At 40.8% G+C, this 14,032-nt stretch overlaps 1 protein-coding gene across 2 annotated transcripts in view; it reads left to right on the top strand.

The window, feature by feature from the left end:
• EMILIN2 (elastin microfibril interfacer 2) overlaps positions 1 to 14,032 on the top strand; it is a 37,032-nt gene that overhangs the window by 11,819 nt on the left and 11,181 nt on the right. For both annotated transcript variants that reach the window (XM_064434556.1, XM_064434567.1), the window contains 4 exons: positions 2,166 to 2,341; positions 4,057 to 5,991; positions 11,131 to 11,454; positions 12,029 to 12,067. In XM_064434556.1, the coding sequence (XP_064290626.1) occupies positions 2,166 to 2,341; positions 4,057 to 5,991; positions 11,131 to 11,454; positions 12,029 to 12,067 (2,474 nt within the window). The remainder of the gene's footprint in view (positions 1 to 2,165; positions 2,342 to 4,056; positions 5,992 to 11,130; positions 11,455 to 12,028; positions 12,068 to 14,032) is intronic.

The following is a 14,032-nucleotide window of genomic DNA, read 5'->3' as shown; positions in this document are numbered from 1 at the left end:
CAGTGGTGCCCTCTACATTGCACTCTTGTATTTAATTTTTAAAGCACTTTACCACTGGGATTTCTGTACTTTGTAAACAGGATTCAGCAGAAGTTTAAGTGAAAACTGTAGAAGAAATGATGAGCTGGAGTGAAGTCTACAGCTGTTTCATATATGGTGTTCAGAAAGTATAAAAGGACTGGAAACCTCTGATTTACATGCTCCAAGTCAGAGTCTGAAAAGCTGACAGGCACAGCAAACCACTGCAGTTATGAGCAGCTCATGGACAGAGATTCAGCACAGACTGACCATGCCTTCCTATGCAGATCCACAGAAGAATGGAATCCAGAGAGGATTGTTAGCATGAGCTACTCTTGGCCCAGAGATAGCTGGAAAAAGTATGATTGTCTCTAGTGAAAGTAACTTTTACCCCTTCAATGAGAAGTCATAGACCAGGTAATAATGCAAAACAGCACTGAATATTTCCCAAGTGCAGAAATTAGAGTATGTTGTGGCAGAATTGGGAAAGATACATTTGGAAAATAAACAAATTCATAATTAGTAGTTAATATTTTAAGCACACCACCGCAAGTTTGTTAACCAGCTTATCAAAAAGGGACAGCGAATGGCTGTCAGATGCGGGACATTATATTAAGATTATGTATCTGAAATATGCTGAATAAAATTGTTAGAATTATGTCAGCAGCTATTTGCACGCATGACAGGAGAAACTTTGAAGAGTAACAGTAAGCTAACTCCTACTCTGTGTCTTTCAATAGGAAATGTTTCACAGCCTGTAAGATTTACTTCTTTCCATTTGGTAGCTGATTATTGATTTTTTTTTTTGACCAATTAGGAATTTTGGATATTAATAGCATGCCATGTTCAGTGAAATAGGTGACTTTTGTGTGATAGCATAGCTGCTTCTGGTGCTGTTCTGTACTGTACATGGTTTCTCTCTGTCCCAGGACACATTCCCTGTGAGCCCAGCCAGGCTATGACTGAAACCTATTACGGAGCTCCTGTAGGTTCCTTTGCTGCTGTCCTGCATTTATTCTGCTGGTATTACTGTTTAGGGACACCTCAGCTGTGAAATGAGCCTTCAAACTGTTCTAATCTGAAGCAGTCTTAAGGAAAAAAGATCTGAAAAAGCCTTAGGGAAATTAGTAGTATGATGCTAGTTTAACTGAGAGAAAGGAATTCATGTGAGAAATTGGGATGACTTACTGTTTCTGTGTGTTCCAAGAATACCATTTTATAGATCTCAGGTGGCAAATCCCTGTTTTACTTATTTTCATCATGTCTCAATCCAAAATGAGCTATGCCTTAAATTGATTTTGTTTTTATCCAATAGCATAGGCTCTGCTTGGCTCTGCTGGGATACTACAGTGTCCAACACAGCTGAATACGTGGGATGTGTTTCAAGGGAAGCTATGGAAGAAGTCTATGGTTAAAGAAAGTTGCACAACCAGGATTAGCTTGTCATTTATTAACTTTTGAGTGGTTAATCAGGGAAGCTCAAGGTTGTATGTGCATAATGGGTGTATAGGTTTGTCTGCCAGACTCTCTTCAACATAACTGATGAAGTAGGAAAAAGTTGATTTCTTCATTGGTTGTGTTTCATCTGACTCCTTCTTTCATGTCCTTGTCTGACTAACACTTTTAGCATTTTGTCCTTCTCTGGAATATCCCTCCCTCTGGAATATTCCTCCCAGCTTTGACTGTGCTGTACATACGGGTTCTGAGGAATGGTTTAAGTGGAGACTGTGGAAATACAAATGGGGCAAAGCAGGCAGAAGCATTTCTTGATGAAGAGCCCTGGGGGGAGGGTTGCAATGAAAAGTTAGAGGAAAAACATTTTGAATTTGTCGTCTAAGACACTGGTGGTCATGGGTACTGCCAGCAGTGTCTGATGAGTTGTACCTTTGCTTGCCATAGCATTTTATCCCTCTGCTCATACATGAAAGCCCCTATTCCATGGCTCCCTATCATGATTGTGTTGAGTGGAGGCAGCTTTAAACCTAGATAGAAACATTTGTTCATTTGATGATTAAATCAGAAAATGAATAGTAGCTGTAAGTATTTGATTTTCATTATAAAAAGCCCTGAAACCTGTTTTAATTTTAACTTTAATCTAAATAGCAGCTTAGGTTATGGATGGTTTAAAATGCTTTCTGTTTTGGCAGATACCGGACGAGTTTCAGACCTCGGTACACAGTTGCATATAAGACGGTGACAGAGCTGGAATGGAGGTGTTGTCCTGGCTACAAAGGGGAGGACTGCAGGGAAGGACCAGCAGAAAAGCCAAACACTGCTCGACGTCCTGCAACACCAGCGAGAGCTGCTATGAAGAAAGGCACAGGTAACTTTTTCTTTGAATTTCGGTATGCACAGTCATGTCTGGTTTCTTGTTTTGTCTTCAAGGATAAGAATCATTATGGTTTCTACTGAACTCAACTGCTGGCAGGTACAAAAGCCATGTGAAAGACTCTGTGTAGTGGGGAAATAATAGCCAGGCAATAGCAGTCCTGATACAGAGAATTTCCTGAAGAATAACAGAGGAATGGGCTGTAGAACACTGGCTGGAAATGCCAGCTGGCTACTCATGGTTCCAGAAAATCTTTGGGTTAAGACTGTGGGTTTTGTAAGAATTTATAGGGGATTTTTTTGTGGTTTCTCCAATGTTCAGAAAAAAAAAAAAGAATATTACTTAAAAAACCCCCACCCCCCAGATACTAATTTTAATGAGGGTTCCTAGCAGTTTCACAATGGTTTTTTTGAGACTCTGAAAATCTACAGATTCTCATTAGATTCCATGCTTTAATAATGAGGACTAAAGGAATAAGTATGGATAAGCCTCAACTTCTGAAAAAATATTTTAAAGAATGAATGATGTTTGTTTGTGTAAGATCCTGTCTTCTGTAAGGGCAAGAAGGAGTTCTGTTACTGCCATATTATGCTTTTTCTCCATTAAGAAAAAATGATAAACAGATGTTTCCTTCTGAAGGACTTTTTCCAACATAATTGGAGATTAGTGTCACATATAGCACTTAGTCAGATTTCCACATGTGTTTTCTGTGTGGTGGAGTGTATTGAATGACTGAATACATGGTTTCAAACTAGTCCCATAGATTATATACCTGTTTTAAAAATGAGCTTTTAAAGTATTTTGTTACCTGACCTAAAATAATAATTCCAAAAGATGATAGTAAAACATAGTGACATCTGTATCCTTCCCCACACTTCTAGATAAAATTAAAAATTACTTTTGACTTTTCCTGCAGTTTATGCTTTCTTGACCTCTGATAATGTTTGTTTTCTGGGTTTTTCTTCTGGATTTACTGCAGTTGTTACACATTTTTTGTGAAACTGAACATCCAGATTTGTACATGGCTTTGTAAATGAGATCCTACTAATGACAAGATTCAGATTCATTAATTGATTCATTGATAGGTAGATTACAGCTAAAAGTTTCCTCTTTCTGTTTTTCATTCAATGAGGATGAGTTATTTTAATAAAACAGTTTTGAATGTGTAAATTTTACACTTTTATGCGTGTTTTTATTGCCTACTTAAATATAGGCCAAATAATTAGGAATTTGTGAAGCCAGTGTGATAACTGGAGTGTTTTGAAGAATGCTGTGTCATGTATGGGATGTATATTTGGATCCCAGGTCAGTAAAACATGGAAGCACAAACCCAATTCAGGCACATAAGTGACTGCCACTGAAGTTTTCAGCAGGAATTCTGGAGCAAATTTTTGTTACAGGAGAGGCAGTGGTTCTAAGGTGATGTGTATGGACCTTAGATCCATTCCTGAATAGGATGGGTGAGTGCCAGTTTCTTTGTGGCCGCTGTATCTTGGCAGGAATTGGTCACCATGCTAAAACTTTTAGTTCTGAGGGTTTTGATAACGTATTAATTATAAACGACTGGAAATAAGAACAGAAAAGACAACAAGCATTAGGCAGTTTAAACCATTATTTCATTTTAAAGAAAAGTGAAGTCAACTGCAGCTTATTAAAATAGATACCAGTGGGAATATTTACATCCACATTTTGTTATTTCTGGGAAACAGATGCAGAGCCAACACAAGCGCCAGAGCCTCCACCATATGAGAAGAGAATGCAGTTCCTTGAGGACGAATTGTTTAGACTTACACGGTCTGTGATTGAACTCCAGTCCTCTGTGGCAGGTGTGAATGAAAACCTGAAGCTGACTGTACAAGAAGATGCTAGCAAGATGTTGGTCACTTGGCTGAACAACCTTTATGACCGCCCGGAGCCTGACAGTGCAGTTGGTGGTGGAACAGACACTATTCAGCTGCCAGGACTCCTCAGCAACAAAGACCAAAAAGACCCTTTTATTGATTTTGAAATGGAAGATATAAAAGCTGAGCTAGCTGAGGTCAAAGAAGCCTTGAAGATGAGGAATGATGAGCTGGAGGAGCTGAATGGAAAAGTAAAAGGCTATGAGGGACAATTAAAACAACTGCAGGAGGCAGCACAAGGACCTACAATAACAATGCCCCGTGACAATATATATCAGGACTATATAGACTCAAAATTTGAGTCCCTCAGGCAAGAAATAATGGAAGGATTTGAGAAGAAAATTGCAGATCTGAAGAATTCCTGTGACTATAAACTAGAGGATACTCAGCAGCAGTATGATGACAATGAAAATAACTGTGCAGGGATAATCGATGTTATAAGAGGAAAAGAGAATGACTTGAGGAAAGAAATAGATACTCTCCGCACTCAGATTCCATCAAATGACTCCAGTTGTTGCAAGAAGGGTGAGGGAAATTATTTTGACCAACAGATGAAAGATTTAGATAAGAAGATTGACAGAATTGTGGAAGCACAGAGGATCTTGAATGTCAGAATAGATAATGAAATCATTCGATTGTCGACTCCAGATCTGGAAGATGTGTTTGGTGAGAGGCTGGAGGAGCTAGATGCAAGGATGAATATTACAGAACGAAATGCTGAAGAACATTGTTTTTATGTTGAGGAGACTCTCCGTGGTGCTATTGCTGCTGAGGTGGATGAACTGAGAGATTTGTTTGACCAAAAGCTGCGGGCGCTGGAGGTCAGGCTAGGCGGGACTATTTTGGAGATTGCCAACACCACGGACCCGGATGGAATGTTTGTTAATCCTGGGCCTATCTTGCCCAGTGACACAGGATTTGTAAATGAGCAGTTTACAGCAGAGATGAATTTTGTGAAGGACAAGCTGCTGTCGCTGGAACAGCTCTGTGGGCAGAAATGTCAGTCTGCACCGCGAGGTTCGCAGGACCTTCAGAAACAGCTAGAAGGTTGTAACGACAAGTACAATCACTTGCTTTTGAAAACAGAGAATAATTCTGTCATCCTGCAGTCTCTAAATAGCTCTCTTAATGAGAAACTCAGCTCAATTAAGAGTAACCAACGTGACATCCAGAAAATGCAGAGAGACGTACGTGTATTCCGATACAATCTGAATGCCATTGATAAAGATATGAAAAATCTTCAGGATGGCCTGAGTAGCTGCAGGGAGCAGCTTCTGGGTGTCAATTCGACATGCAGAAAAACACAAAGAGGTGTCTTCCGAAAAATTGATCAAATGCAGAGGACATTTGCAAATCAAACTGCACATTCCAGTGAGAATTGTTGTGGTGAAGTGAAAGACAGACTAGAACAGTTGAATGACCATGTCCTGAATGATCTTAGCAAGTGCAAAGAAAAGACCCAAGGGGTCCAGGAGGGTGTTTCAGATGTTGAGAGCAGAGTCTCACATATTGAAAAAGTCTGTGGCAAGCTGGACTCTGTTTCAGACAGCTTGCAGAATATAAAAGAGGGTCTGAATAAGCACGTGAGCAGCTTATGGAACTGCATCCGTGAAATGAATGGAACTATAGCATCTCATTCCACTGATATTTCTGGCCTCAAAAGCTCTGTCCAACAGTTTCACAGTCAAGTTTCCAAAATCACCACAGACATTGAAGGCATGCTGAAATCTCAGCCTGACACAAGTAAGTTTCTTGCTTTTTTTTTTTTTTTTTTTTTACTTTTTGCTTGTTTGTTTGTTTTTCAACTGGCTTTCCTTTCTGAAACTCTTAGAAAAGAATTAAATAAGGGAGGAAAAACTTAATATTACACAATTCCTACTTTATTTTTGCAATGACTAATTTTGGCTCTTTGCTGCAGAACACCACAGAGTACTTTGAGTGCTTTTAAAAGTATCCTCCAAAAAGAAAAAAAAGTCTTACATGTTTTTATGTTTACTTCGAGCTAGAATAAAGACAGTAGGAAAAGTAGTGTTTTTGAATAGTGATTTTAAAGTGAGTTTTTTGTAATAATTGTCTGTATTATGCCAATTCATTTGATTTGATTTTTTTGTTTTATTTTGTTGTTGAAGATTATTATGTATTCCTCAGGCAAAATTGAAAAGCAAGTAGAGAAAAATGAAGTCAAATGAATTCAAATTTATGATAAGAAAGATTTCTTCTAAGTTGTGTTCTTAGCATGAGTTTATGCTTATAATTCAGCACCAACTCTTTGATCTAGAAGTTTCATAAATGAGCTCTGGCATATCTTGGCATGGCAATATAAGACTTCTGCTTCATAGCTCTCCCAGAAGCTTGCTTTCCCACAAGGTCGTTGGCAGTACTTGGCACATTCCAACTGGCAGTGTTTTAGCACCTCATCCAGTTCTTTTAGTAGTCCAACATGTTGGTACAAATCTTGCAAACCTACCTGCACTTTGTTTAAAGTTTGCATTAGAGCAGCTGAGATGCTGGGACACATTCCCTTTGGCTCTGAACACTGGGAAATTGAAACCTCAGCGTGCTGGTGAGCCTTGCCGTGAAGGTTTAGAGACCCTGCCAAATGCCACTCAGTTCCCTCTGCAGTTCTTGCTCCAAATTCCAGCAGTGGGTTGTTTTCCTGAGAGTCAAAGTTTACAGAAGGAAGCTGAGTTCCTGTTTTCCTGTTTCTCTTAGCATGACGCAAAATCATAGGAATTGGAGACTGTTTTGAAACTGCACTCTTCAGTTGGTTGATGCTTCTGGTTTTAATTCTGTGCACGTATGAGATAAATAAGAGGCCAGTTTCTGTGACTGGGTAAAATTAGAAGAGGTGCTGAGGGAAGAGCCTGTGCAGTGTTGCAGCTGATGGTGGTTGGGAGAGATCAGATGTGAGACTCTTGTGTGTTCTTTCTTGAGTGGCCAAGCTGTGCTTCATGAGGGGAAGAATATCCTTCTCACCCCAAGGCAGAAACTTGAAAACCTGCAATATATATGTTTCTTTTGTTTAATTGTTTAAACCCAAATGTATAGCAGTACTTGACACAAAAATCCTTCTGAGCTGAGAAGCTTTTGTGTGAAATAAAAAAAAAAAATTCTCTTAACTTTAAAGGAGGAAGTGGAGTGAAGGAGGAGTGTATATTTCAGATAATTCTTTTGCTGTAATTTTGACTTAAATTCAACAGGGTTAGGACCTTTATCCCTCGATCTTGCAGAAGCATCCCAGTCTCCATTAAAACGGAACATGATGTAACTGTGTAATCCTGTTTCTCATCCATCTTGCCCAAAATTAACTAGCACTAGGGACCAACACTGGAGAAAGGTCCAAGATACATACAAGCAGTAATCTGCTGTTTGAAGCAGGTGTTCAAGCGACCTCATGGGTTACAATGTATTAAAGCATTAAAAAGCCTTTGCACACCCGGGTTTCCATAAAATAATACCTTTTCAGGGCAGACTGCTGGGTGTTAAAGCCTGTGGAAGAACACTGCTGCTGGGTCTGGGGGGCAGGCACTCTGAGCATCCCTTGCTGCTCTGGGGTGCCTCTGGCCTCTAAAGGATTCGTGAAGCACACACTGCAGTTCCCAAATGTTTCCAATTACAATAACACTGTCTGGCACAGCAGCCTAAGTAAGTTTTGATGGCAGGAGTTGCAGAAGATTTTGGCAGAAGAGCCTTTTTTGGAAGTGATTTTGGGAACCATGTTGTGTGAGTTGGGGTATGGCTTTAACTATTTTTACATTTGTGATCTGCAGCCTTGTCTGCCATACCAACATTATTTGACAGGAAGACCTGAACTTGGATCAGTGGACAGTTCCTTATGCACAATTTGTCAGCATATCGTAGCATTCAAATGATGTCATTTGACTTCAGAGGGGCCGAAACAGAAACAAGTTGTTACTAATAAAGTTGTTGAGGGCAGTAAGGCAAGGATGTGTTGCAAGAAATAAAACATAAAATCTTACCAAGCAGTGTAAGCCCAGCAAAGTCAAATAACACTCGTCTTAAAAATATGGCTGTATCATCTTCCATATTTTTTATTCAGGGGTATCAAATGCCTCAATCCAAACTACAAGCCAACTTAGCAAATGTTTGTGCATCAGATACGAACCCAGAGACTAGAAATGTGTTTAATTTGTTGTAATTCCTGGTGAAGGTATTTGACCTGGCCTGCAATTCCTGTGATAGTTGTCTGTGTAGCAGGGTTTTGAAACCAACAGCAAGATGTTGTCTGATGAAGTTGTGTGAAGAAACAAAATGTGTGCTTTGCATTACAGCATGGATAAAATGCAACATAAAATTTTTAATGCTGTAGTGTGAGTAGTCATACAGTCAATTCCTCTGGGCTCCCTGTGAGCTTGTGCACAGTGCTGCCTTCTAACAAAATTGTAAAATCCCCTTGCTGTTTATAACAAAACTCAAGTGAGGTCTTTTGGGCTTCTTGTGAGAGCAGTCACAGATTCCTTTACTTTCTAGTTAGCTTTATGCACTTCATTTCTGTGTGTTTTGGGGGCTGAGGAGAGCACCAGAAGATGCTGGTGTGTGATGTGGTAACCACATTGTCACTCACAACAGTGATGACAAGCAGAGTAGCAAGGATCCTGCTGCTGAGAACAGTGTTGCTGTTCCTAGCTGTGTGATGATCTCAGCTCTGTTCTTGCCTTCCCAGATAGATGGGAAGATGATGGGAATATTGTGTTCATGGCCTGCTCAGCAAAGTTCAAGCAGATCTCTACTCACACATGTCTGATTGCTTCCACTTGAAGTTGAGCTTTAGGCCAGTGATTCTGGATTTAGTGTTATGGAGATGGGACAATTCTGAATATTGCAGTATTCATGTTGCGTGCAAGGAAGCAGTTTGCTCAGGACATGGGATTTCAACAGTTGATTGTTATTTAAAGGTCTAGAAAAGCAAGCAGAGAAATGTATTCATTTTCTGAAATGACAAGTACATGCATCCCAAGGTAAAGAACTTTGTCAATTTGGTTTTTCAATGAGGTTAATCTGAAGAATTTAGTTGAAGGTCTAAGTCAATGCTTCTGTGGACAGAAGTTGTCTTACAAAGCCAATAATTATGTTAAAAAGTCACTTTGATACTTTCAGGTTATTTGAAAATGTTTTAAATTTTTTTAAAATTTTAATGTTTAATTTTAAATTTTAATTTTTTTTTAAATTAATATAGTTTCAATCTGTATAAAGCAAACATTTCACTGTTTAGGCCTCTGCCTTGTGGACAGAGTTACTGAGTGAGCTTCAGCCCAGCTTTGTGGTGCATTGCCTGTACGAGTTTCAATTCTCCTGATGATTAAGAGTCAGCCAGCAAAGCTCAGGGAGGTTTTTTCCTAGCAGCCATATCTAGCAAATGAATGCAGGTGGTGTGAGACTATGACTTCAGACTTCCCAGTACTCCTGGAGGCTTATGTAGGCTTTTAAAGCTTTTATGAGAGTGAAAACAAGAACCGAAATTCACAAGGGTAAAGTGCAGGTGTCGAGTAGTCACAAAACAGCACGTGGGTTGCCAGTGATGCTGTCTGGACCCCAGCCACGTTCTGGGGACAATACCTGCACAAGTTGGTTGTAAGCTTGTCCCCAAATGTGCAGAGTAAGGCGCTCCTGGGGTCCTCAGACACACAGCAGAGCCAGGGGAAGCCTCAACCACATCTGCTTGGCACAGCTGGATGGGTTGGTCCTAGCCCCTGGTGAATTTGCCTAGGCTGATTTTGGACTGTTCTGAATTGAAGTGTTTCATTGTGAGCACCACTCAGAGAGGTGGTCTCTGCTGGGGACCTTGGCAGACATCTCTGGTGTGTGACAAGTTGTATTAGATAGATTTTTAGTGGGATGTTTGCCCATTTCCACAGAAACTCACATCCATCCCTGCACCTGAAGATGTGTTTTAGTCTCAAAATGCAACCAAAGTAACCTATGCTGAAGTTTAATTTAGCATGGAGAAATTCTTCTTCACCCAATTCTTCTTCTTCTATGTAGAAGCTGTCATTACATCTGCTAAAATCTACACATTTGTAAATTTCTGTTCTTAGTGTAAATGTAATTCAGCTTTACACTTGGGAGGGCATTGCATCTAGGACTTCATTTTTATGAATAAACCAGAATTCCTATAAAGGGCTTAGAACATACACAAATGGAACCATGTCAGCACTGTTCAGCCCTGATGTCATATGGGTTGGCTGCTCCAGTGGAAAAGTTTTTTAATGATAACTCTTCTATTTAAACAATAAAGAATTTTCTGGTAGATTATATCTTTGAGTTCTGCCTTTATTGTTAGAAAATATTAGTGATGGAAGTATTAGGATGTTTAAGGTCGTTGCTTCTTAATGTAAGGGATAAAAACTCTTAAAAGTAATGTTCATTTACTGATGTTTTTTGCTGTGGATAACTTTTTTATGATTATGCTAAAGGGACAGCCTTATGCTAAAAGCAGAGAGTTGAAAGCAAGCACGGTGGGTGTGAGGGGCTGAGGAGAGCTGACGTGAAAGGAGCGAGAGAGAGAGCACTCTGGAATGAAAGTACTGCTGGGAATAAGTGTGATACTCTGCCTGTTTGGTGCAGAAAGGCCAAGCTGGTGTAACAGTTGAATAGGTTCATAGGTTATTTGATTGCTGCTTGTCCTGTCTCCAGGCTGTCTTCATTCCTTTCCCTGTGCCACACAGGCTGTAAAGAGTGGAGTCTGTGATACTTCAGGAGAGGAACAGCATTTAGCCAGCGCAGTCTTGGGTCTCAGGGAACAGGTGGCCTTCAACTGAGTCCTGTTTTATTTTGAAGTATTTATTATGTAAAACCATGCAAGCTTATGTTCTATTTTAGGCAAATAATTTTGTATTTTTCCTCCTCTTCATCATGTCAAAGGGCGACCAGAAGTACCACAGCAGCCGAGGCCACCCGTGCAGCCCCAGCCTGGCATATCCCTGCTGCCATCACGGCCCAGGATACACCCCCCGCGACAGAGGATCCCCCTCCTCCCACCACAGCTGAGACCTCCTCCACGCCCAGCCCTGCCAGGGTCAGCAGTTGTGCCACTTCTGCCTGGAACAACCGGCATCATCCTGGAGACTGGGGAGGCAGGACCTCCTGGCACGGTTTTGATGTCTGGGAGAGGGCGTCTTAGGAGTGTGGATGGCCAGGCTGGCCAGAGTACCATGCCCATTGCTGAAGGCTATGCTGGAGCACCAGGTGAGAGAACCAAGCTGGGAGTGCATTGCTCCTGAGCACAAGGGATGTGTCAGGTCTTGCTGGAGAGGTGGCACTGAGATCTGCTGTGCTTTACCAGTCCCCTTTTGGCCTTTCGTGGACACCCACTGAGGCTGTTGCTGATGGGAATGGGATTACAGCAGAGATGATTTGTGAATGGGCCTCTGCAGCCTCCAGCTGGCTGCAGAAGTAGGGGAAACACATTCAGTGCCAGTTTTGCTGCCTTTCCAAGGATGCACAAAGCATGAGGTCAACAGAGATGATGTAAAATCCCTGGTAACTACAGCAGTCTTTGACACTAGGGAAACTTGATTTATTTTTTTCTTTCCATTATGCTTGCAGTGGATTTAGTACATCGCAGTAATAACTTGGTTCTCTTTGCAATGACCACCCCAGTTTAACAATAATTGAGCATTTCATAGGAGACACCATTTAATAGCTGTTTTGGTAGGTTGCTCTTCAGTAACCAAGGGTGCTTTCTAGAGCACTGCAGTGATATTTGGTCATGATCTACTCTGCTGTGTACTGAGTCACACATATTACTTTTCCTTTGTAGGATATCCAAAGTCATCTCATTCTACCACAGATTCACAAGGTAAGGCAGTTGTTTCCTATAAATGTTTCATATGAGTTCTTAACATTTATTTCAGTCCCTGGAAGGTCATGACTGAGAGAAAAAAATGTGTTAAATTTTAGTACTTAAGTTTAGCATAGAGGAAAATCTGACTGATTTTTGCTAGATAGACCTAAGCATTAAAACATAACCTGTATCTTTTGAAAACATGGAGGTGGGGAGAGGAGTTAGGTTTTGAAAAATCATTTTGGGTTCTTGCTACTTACTTCATTGTATGTTTTTTGAATACAGAGAGTTTGTATTTCCTAGCTAATGTCAGTATGCACCTTTCTGTATGCCTTCTAAATGACAAAATAATATTTATGATGATTTTATTATTTCTTTAATAAAACCTGAGTAACACTAAGATCTTCAATAACTGCTGGCATCTTACCCTAGTGCATGAGGTTGTTCTCCTCTTGGGAGAGTTTCTCTTGGGCTTTGTTACAGGGCTTACGTTCTAACTTCAGTGAAAGTAGAAGTGCTGCCACTGACAACCACTGGTTAAAATGATTCAAAATTGACTTTTCTTGGTTTGCTGGGGTGCTTTTTAAAAAATTGTTAATATCACAATTTATTTAAGAATTTGTATGATGGACGGGTATAAAATTTATGTGGGACATGCTGGTTGGCCTAGATAAATATGTTGATTGGGTGCTGCCAGCAATGCAGTCTCATACTCAAGATATTATCAAACCCTGGGGAATGGTATCCTTGATCAAAGTATTTCCACATCCTCTTCAAAAAAAGTTATTTCACCTAAATTTGTTTGAGGAAATATGGGCGATAGATGGAAGTAAAACATTAGGGCTTTATGGAATTCAAAAACCTACTGCCCCAGGACTTAGTTTGATGGCCATAACAAAATCACAAATACACTTCATGTAGAAGGGTCTGGGGACTGACAAAAAAAGAACTGTAAAGAGTTCGTGCTCTCATTTTGATATTTATACCTGCTAATTAAAATTCCATCGTAGCCTTAAAGCAGTCTTTTTGCATTTGAGGATTGTGGTGGTAAGAACAGGCAGCAATAGATGAGGTTTCTGGAAAAGGATAAGAAGTAAAGAAATATTCATTTATCTTGATGCCAGCAAAGCCAATATAGATGTCTAGATTTCTGTGATAAATGGATTTCCTGGGGGTTTCTTCCCATTGCAATTTATAGAGAGCAGTATTTTAATAAGTGTATGCTAAAACTGTGTGAAACAGTAGGTGGATGTTAGAAGTGTTGAAAAGGCAGGGCAAGGCAGGAGTGAACCCATCTGCTGCTTGGTGGAACGTGTTGGTGGAACAGTTACCACCCTGGGATCCAGAGGGAGGTGGGCTTGGCCAAGGAGTTCATTTTCCTGATCCATGCCACTGAATACCTATATAAATACAATATATTCCTGCTGGTCTGTCCTTAAAATTTCCACATTGTGCCTTGCAGACCTCAGTGGCAGACAGTCAGAAAACAGAGTGATAAGGGTGGTACCAAAAGCTGTTAGGACTTTTGTGGAGTTGGAGCATTTACATCCACTGTCCCTAATCTGGACTGGCTGGATTGATGGGCTGAGGAGAAGTGGATGAGGTTCAACATGACCTCAAGTACCTGGCAAGTACCAGGTCCTGCACTTTGGCCACAATAACCTGCTGCAGTGCTACAGGCTGGGGGCAGAGTCACTGGAAAGCTGCCCAGAGGAAAAGGACCTGAGGCTGCTGCTCAGCAGTGGCTGAACATGAGGTAGCGTGTGCCCAGGGGGCCAAGAAGGCCAATGGCATCCTGGCCTCTGTCACAAATAGTGTGGCCAGCAGGATGAGGGAAGTGTTTTTTCCCAGTGTTTGGCACTGGGGAGGCCACACCTCAAGTGCTGTGTCCAGTTCTGGGCCCCTCAGTCCAGGAAGGGGGATTGAGGAGCTGGAACATGTCCAGAGAAGGGCAGTGAAGATGGTGAAGAGTCTGGAGCA

The sequence above is a fragment of the Passer domesticus genome, chromosome 1 (assembly GCF_036417665.1).
Source record: "Passer domesticus isolate bPasDom1 chromosome 1, bPasDom1.hap1, whole genome shotgun sequence".
Classification (NCBI taxonomy): domain Eukaryota; kingdom Metazoa; phylum Chordata; class Aves; order Passeriformes; family Passeridae; genus Passer; species Passer domesticus.
The sequence above is the reverse complement of the archived record's forward strand: the minus strand, read 5'-3'. Positions and strand labels throughout refer to the sequence as shown.